The sequence below is a fragment of the Leucopleurus acutus genome, assembly GCF_964270905.1.
Source record: "Leucopleurus acutus genome assembly, chromosome: 20".
NCBI lineage: Eukaryota > Metazoa > Chordata > Mammalia > Artiodactyla > Delphinidae > Leucopleurus > Leucopleurus acutus.
In genome coordinates, this window is record NC_139162.1 from 48,051,470 (window position 1) to 48,059,337 (window position 7,868).

At 56.1% G+C, this 7,868-nt stretch overlaps 1 protein-coding gene across 1 annotated transcript; it reads right to left on the bottom strand.

Moving 5' to 3' along the window:
- Window positions 1-2,630: 2,630 nt before the first annotated feature.
- On the bottom strand, window positions 2,631-7,868 carry ZNF574 (zinc finger protein 574; the record flags this gene model as incomplete). The annotated part of the gene is made up of 2 exons (XM_082861903.1): window positions 7,753-7,868; window positions 2,631-5,338 (listed from the first exon to the last, which is right to left on the bottom strand). The coding sequence occupies exon 2, from the start codon at window positions 5,316-5,318 to the stop codon at window positions 2,631-2,633; it is 2,688 nt and encodes an 895-aa protein (XP_082718029.1). The 5' UTR covers window positions 5,319-5,338; window positions 7,753-7,868.

Consider the following 7,868-nt stretch of genomic DNA (forward strand, 5'->3'; position numbering starts at 1 on the left):
TTCGAAAGAGAAAATATATTAGTACTGCACCGTTTTGGCAAGAGGAAAAAAAAAGTACTTCTCCAACTCTCCAGCCAAGTCAGTAGGGATGGGGCAGTGGGATGTTGGGCTGGAGGTTCAGAGTAGTACCCGGAGGAAGGTCATTTGTTCCAGCCCCCTGACTGAAGGGGGTGCAGTGAGAACCATACAGACCCAAAAGGTCTTTGGCACCCAGGCCAGCCTGTGACAAGCACAGATGCCACACCTGAGAGCACTCTGGAGCTGAACTAGGCATCCACCTGTAGCCTCGTAAACGTGCTCAACTGCTCTACAGGGTCTTCCCTGTACAGTCATACTTGGGCCTCATATCATCAAGAACATATTGTCACTAGAGGACCACTGTTCTGTCCCCTTGACAGTTCTGCTTAAGCAGCTTCCACATCCAACTAAAACCAAGCAATGCAAGGTTCTTTTTAGTGGGGTCTGCAAGTCACCTGCAAGTCACCTGCATCCAAATTGGTGTGTTCAAAACACAGATGCCAAGACATGCTTGCTGGATCCAAATCTCTGGGGAAATTGCCTAACACACATGAAAGTTCAAGAACCTCTGCCTGTCCAATGCAAATCCCAGCATCCAGGAAGGGTCTGATTAGTGCAATCTTTTTTAGGAGAGTGGTCCAACTGAGGACCACGGAAGTTTCAGTAGCGTGACGGTGAACAATGGCTTGTTCATAAACATGTTTGCACACATAAACTTTTCTCAGGGTGGGAGTCTAAAGTTTTCATTAGAGGCTCTAAAAAGGAACCACAATAGAGGAAGGGTGATCCCCTCCACTGTCACCCAGCTGCTTCTCTGCTGAAAGCATCTTTATCTTGGGGTCAACCAGGGTTGACCCTCAGGGTTTTTTCCTCCACTCCTGTCCCTTGATTCAGCCTGATTTTTATCTGGTTTTGCAAAGATAAATCCTCCAATTGTTCTAAGCATTTATTTGATATGACTTTCTGGATGTTACAGCTCTTCCTGAAAGGAGGCAGTCTGAGAATGAATCTTCACCTGTGGATTAAGGGGCTCTGGCATGCTGGGCTAAGATGGCTCGAGTCCTTTCTGCAGGGTATGAGGTTACTGAAAGATGGTGCCCACGATCAACACACTCTGGTCGAAAACAACTGCTTAACATATTAAGCGCTCTACTTCATTAGGAGCTGTCGAGATATCAAAAGGCTGAGTGGTTTACCTTTTAAAAATGAAGAGAAGCATAAGCTCCAGTGCCCACGGAGGGCTACAGGATTGCTGAAGGGAGTCGAGAGTAATGGAGAGGCTGAGTGGGCTGCTCTCAGGCCTCCCTTTCCCCTCGCTTCAATGCAAACAGCTTCCCTTTACCTCTCATTTACTAGGGTTCCGATAAGACTTCTAACAAAGAGACTACAGTAACCTTGGGCGGGGGGTTATTTTTCTTGGAGTGTGGCTCTTAAGAGAAAAGACTAGCATAGGAGCCGAGCATTTCCACCAGTCACACATTCACCATATCCTCTCTCCACTGCCCTCCCCCAAGTATGGAGAAGGCAGAAGAGTGTAGAGGAATGCGTATAGGTGATTAAACCAAATCAAACTACACTGAAATTCAAGCTCTGCCCTATCTGGTTTGAATGACCTTGGGCAAGTCACTTCACCGCTTTTGACTTCAGATTCCTTTCCTACAAAACGTTCTCTTCTCAGGATCAGTGTGAAGATCATTCCCAAAAATGTAGGAAAATACTTGAGACAAATTGGGCATTCAAACATCAGTCAGCTACCCCAACCACCCCTCTCCCCACAACCAACATCCGTGGGCTGAGCCAGAGGGCAACTCCAGGTGGGTGTCACAGCACCTCCCCTTGTGAGGCTTCCTACCCCCAGAGACTGTTACTCAGAATCTTCTCCAATCCCACAGCTGGATCTTGTCCCAGAAGCCACCTCCTCTACTGCCCCGGAGATCGTGCCCTTCCGAGACCTGCGTTCGCCTTCAGGGATGCATAGTGAGAAAATCAGATGGCCTTGGAGGAGAAGGCTCAGGTCAGGCCAGAGAGGGGACAGGGGTGGTGAGAACCTGAAGATTTTCCTAAATGTTCCTGCCACCAGCAGAAACAGCTTCAGGCTCTTCTATGGGGCTGTGGGGACCTCTAGTGGCAAGAGAACCATGCTGGCCCCATCTACTACCACAGTGAAGTCCCTGCTCCCTGAAAGCCATGCCCATGGACTCTAGGTCCTCTTTAGTTTCCGTTTACTGAGCTCCACTACTTGCCAGGCCCTGTTCTAGGCACTGGGAATGCAGCCATGAAAAGTCAGACCCAAGAACCTGGGGCTCACAGCTCCCAAATTCCACCACCCAACACGGCCAGGCCAGACAAAAGCACATAAATGTCCAACTCAGTCTTTATTGACCATTTCACCTTGGGGCCAACAGGTGTGTGTGTGGGCGGGGGCACCTTTATGCACGTCAAGGACCCTAGAGCACCCCCCTCAGAAGAAAGAATAAATCCAGTTACAGAACTTACATGGCAGTTGAGAGGGGTGGAAAAGGGGCACAGTATGTACAGAGACTTAAGGGGATGGTAGAGAAAGCTCTTCAGCAAGAGGGCATGGTGGTGCTGAAGAGGGACACGAGGCAGGGTCAGCCACTGATCTGGACCCCCTCAGCCTCAGCCAGAGGGTAGATCTCAATGGCCTCCACCAGGGGCAGGGCTTCCACGGCAGTCTCCATCACAGCCAGGCCGACGGCGGCCTCTGCCTCTGCCAGCTGCTGCCGCACAGCTGCCTGATGCTGCTGCTGGTGGGTCTTGCGGTGCTTCCATAGGTTGGAGAAGGAGCGGTAGCTCTTGCCACAATCGGGGCAGGAGTAGGGCCGCTCACCCGTGTGAATGCGGCGATGTTCTGCCAGGCGCATGGAGATGGCAAAGGCTTTACCACACACTTCACAGGCGAACGGCCGCTCACCTGTGTGCAGGCGGCGGTGGTCCTTCAGGTGGGTACTCTGACGGAAGGCCTTGCCACAGTCTGGACACGGGTATGGCCGCTCGCCTGTGTGGATGCGCCGGTGTACCTGCAGTGACGTTTCCGTGCTGAACAGCTTCTTGCACTCGCTGCACTCCAGGCCACGGCGTCGGGCAGGGGCCGCAGGGGCTGCAGGTGCCATGCCTCCAAGGGTCGTTGGGGAGGCCACTGGTGTGCGAGCAGCCCGTGGGGCCCGAGGGGCCGGAGGCTCCTTAGCCAGGACCTCCCCAGGCCCAGCAGCTGCGTGGGCTGCCTCGTGGGCCTGCAGCCGAGCAGCTGAGCCCACTTTCTTGCCACAGGTGCCACACTCGAAGCGCCGCGGGGCCTGGGCAGCGGCAGCTGCACAGCGGTGCTCATGCAGCCGCAGCGAGGAAGGGAAGGCAGCACCACAGGACGAGCAGCGGTGGGGCTGGCGCCCGGCATGGGCCACAAGCTGGTGAACCTCCAGCAGCCGTCGCAGCAAGAAGGAGCGGGGGCACTCGCGACACTTGTAGGGGTACTCGCCCGTGTGGTGGTAGCGGTGCATGAGCAGGCGGTAGGGGCGGTGAAAACGCACTCCGCACTCCTGACAGCGGTAGGGGAAGTGCTGGGCATGCACCAGGCGGTGCTGCCTCAGGGTGGAGCTCTGTGTGAAAGCCTTGCCGCAGTCCCCACAACGGTAGGGCCGCTCCCCTGTGTGTGTGAGCCGGTGGCGGGCCAGGTTGGCGGGTGAGTTGAAAGGCTTGGAGCAGTCTGGGCAGGGGAAGGGCCGTTCACCTGTGTGTGTGCGCAGGTGGTTACGCACGTGAGACTTCTTCTTGAACATCTTGCCGCAGATGCTACACTTATGGCGCCGTTCCAGCCGGTGCACAAAACGCTGGTGCCGTGTCAGTTGCAACGCCTTGCCAAATTCACGGCTGCACAGGAGGCAGCGGTAGGTGCCTGGGGCAGCAGGCCCTGCTGGGCTCTCCTCAGCAGCGGGGGGCTCCGGGGCCTCTGGCTCTCCAGTCTCTGCTGGGGCTGGCTCAGGGAAGCCAATGACAGGCTCCTCCGGTGGGACTGGTGTTGTGGGCAGAGGGACACCCCCAACCCCATGGGTACGCCGGTGATAAAGGAACTTGGTGAGGTTGACAAAGGTCTTTCCACATGGACACGAATGCAGAGGATTTGGGGTGTGGGCTCGCCGGTGGGCCAGGAGGAGGGCCTCTGTGCCAAAGGCCAGGCCACAGTCCACACACAGGAAATGAGACTCGCTGCTGTGGTCTCCGAGGTGCTGGTCCAGACTGGAAGGGCTGGGGAAGACACGACTGCACAGGGGGCACTTAAAGACACCCTCCCGGTGACTCCGCAGGTGCTGCTGCAGCTGGTGAGGTGAGAGAAAGAGCTGGTCACAGGCTGAGCAGAAGAGCTCCTGGGTGGCTGCCCCGCCTGGCTCTCCACTGTTGTTCCTCCGTGCCCTGCGCCCCCGGCGATCGCGTCCAATGGCTTCACCGTTGCGCAGCTCATAACTGTGGTCAGAGGATGGCAGGGGGTCAGGCTGAGACACAGGCACCTCTGCAGGTGATGGGGTCAGAGTCTCCTGCTGCAAGGCAGGCTCCTCAGACTCTGGGGCGGGAGCCGGGAAGTGGGTGGCCTGATGCTCCAGGAAGTCGCCTGGCAGCTGGAAGAGCTGCGAGCACTCAGAACACTTGTAGAGGAGCAGCTCCACCTCAGTCACCACCTCGGTGGTGGCAGCGGCAGAGGGGACAGCTGCCCCTTCCCCACCCTCTTCCGCCTTGCGGTATGAGTGCTCCACAGCCACGCGGGCCTGGCCCACGGGGGACCCCAGGACAACTGGGGACCCCAGGACAACTGGAGCCGGAGGCTTGGTGGGAGTGGCCCTGAGGTGCGTCTGCCGGTGGTTCAGCCAGAGCTCCTGGCTGGCGAAGAGAGCCTTGCAATCCACACACTCATAGTGGATGGTACTGGCGCTCAGGGGGGGCGCCTTGGGTGGTGGCTCAGCTGGCGCTGCCTCCTGGGGCGCCATCATCTTCAGGTGCAGCTCCTGGTGCTCCAGGAGCTGGCTGGGCGACATCAGCAGCTGCCCACACTCCAGGCACTGGTACTGGCTCTCCTGCACTAGGGTCTGATAGAGGCCCGTGCCAGAAGCTGCCTCTGTGGCCACAGTGACTCCAGGGTCGGCCACACCCACCAGCTCAAAGTGCTGCTGGGGCACGTGGGAGTTCTGATGCATGAGCACCTCCTCCAGGGATCCATACAGCTGGTTGCACTCAGAGCAGACATAGCGGTGCTCAATGTATAGGACTGTCTCCTCTGACTCCTCAGTCATGACGGCGGCAAGACCCTGGGCTGGGAGAAGTGGGGACAAATTGTATCTAAGCCACTGCTTCCTCAGTCCTTCCCAGGGAAAATTCTTTCCCTTTATCATTTCCCTACCAAAATCCTAGATCAATTTTCCCATCTAACTTCTTGCTTCCATATTTCCACTCCCTAACAATCTTTCCTCTCCTGAACACACAAGAGCACCAAGCACAAAACCTTCCACGCAGTCCGTTCCCAGTGAATCTGCCCAAATCTCACCTCTGCATCAACTAGCATTAAACTCCACCTACCAGATCCTTGCAACCTGTCCAATCTCTCATTCTCATGCCTCACAGTTGGCCCAAAGCCCCAACCCATCACACAGGACCCTCTCCAGTCAGATTTCCTGCCACTGACTCTTCTTACCAACATACTACCCCATCCCTACCCCCAACTGCCGGGGAGAGTCCTCACACAGGCCCAAACCACCCACTGTTCAGAGCTTCACTCCTCCTCCGCTCCCACCCCCAGGTTCTGTATCTCTTTTTACACCCTGACCACTCAAACTGCCCCAGGGCCCTGCCACTTTCGGCACCCTCTCATGGTGCAACCCTCCTCCTTTGTACACAGCTTGTCACCCGCTAACTTTCTCCCTTTGATGCCCAGGTTCCTCACATCAATAAACTTTTCTCACATTGGCCTAACCCATCTCCACACGCAGACCTTTTCCAAACCTTAACCACTTCCCTGTGATCCCCAGATCCCCCTCTTCAAAGTATTTAACTCCCTCTACAAATCAAGGCCCTCTCCCACAACCCTAAGGGCCTATGCAGGACACCCAAACCCATCTTCACAAAAGCCTAATCCTTTCTTCACATTCAGACCCTTCCCACCACCCTAACTCATGTTTCCAGGGCACCCAGACACCCTTCACATTAATCACCTACCTCTTCTGTGCACTGAGACATCATCTACAATTCTCTCTGGGGTACCCAGACCCCCTCTTCATACTGATTTAAACCCTCCTTCTTTATAGACAACCACCCTAGACCATTCAGGGATTCCCAGAACCTCTCTTCACATATTCTTCTTTGCAAAAAAGACCCCTCCCACCCTAACCCATTCTTGGGATACCCAGACCCCTCTTCTTTATGAAAAGACCCACCCTCACCCTAACCCATTCTAGGGACAGACTCCCCCCACCTCACATTATTAGCCTAACCTTTTCTTCTTTGCAAAAAGACTCCCTTCCTCCCCACCCCAACCCATTCTAGGGATGCCCAGACACCATTCTTCGTATCAACCTAAACCCCTCTTATTTGCAAAAAGACCCAACCCCACCCTAACCCATTCCAGGGATGCTCAGACCCCCTCTTCATATCAAAATTCCTCTTTTCCACAAAAAGATCCCACACATACTCTATTACAATCCAAGGATATACAGACTATACTTCATAATGGCTTAAACTCCTTTCCCACATACCCCTCCCACTGTCCAAATCTCATTAAGAATACCGTGAAACCCCCTCTTAGGCAAAACCCCTCCTACCACCACCCTAACCCTGATAGATAGCCAGACCCCTCTTCCTCACACCCAGGGCCCTCTGACCATCCTACTACCCTGCGGCTACCCAGACCTCCCCAGCTTAACACACAGATCTCTCTCACCACCCTAACCCCCTCCAGGGATCCCCAATTCCTACTCTTCACCTTGACCTAATTCCTAGTACTTTTCAGAAAGACCATTTCTCCTCAAGTTATTCTAGGGATACCCAGACGCCAGTTCCACATAACATAAAACATAACCCTTCTTTGCACAGAGACCGCTCTCAACCCATTCCAAGGGTACCCAACGCGCCCCCCCCCACTGTGGTTTAACTCTTCACATTAATGTAATCCCATTCTTCACACCGGGACCTCTCCCTCAGCTCTAAATCTCCCCTCTAGGCACATCCATTTCCTGATATCTTTTCACACCAAGACCCCTCTCATTGGCCTAACTCTCCAGGAATAACTAGAGTTTCTCTTTACGGTAACTTAACCACCTCTGTTCTCACGGCCTAAACCCCTCCCTGGGCACCCTACTGCCCTCTAACCGTCCACCCTCCTTCGGTCCTGGACTGTCCCAGCGCCCAGCCCTTTGCCGCGTACTCCCAGGAGCCTTGGAGACCCTCCCGGGGGCAGCTCTAACGCCTCCCTGACCACCCAGGTCCCTGCCAGCCCCCAGCCCAAGCCCCGTCCCTCCTCGCCCCTCCCAGGACTCTGGCCCCTTTCCCACCCGCCACCCCGGCCCGGGCCCCGCCCAGCTTCCCGCGCGCCCCGCGGGCCGTTGGTACCGCTCCGCCCTCATCTCCCGGCGCGCGCCCCCCTCCGGCCCTCAGTGCGCAGGCGAGGTGACGAGTGGAGACCGCGGGGGGAGGGTGGGGAGCCCGGCCGGCCTTCACACGCCCGCCCGCACTTACCCGCCTCAGCCGTCTCGCACCCCCCGGGCCCGGGCCCGGGCCGCAGCTCCCCTCGCGCGGCCACCCTAGCGCTACGCCCTCTCTAGCTCCCGCCGTCTCCTCTCGCCTGCTCCGCA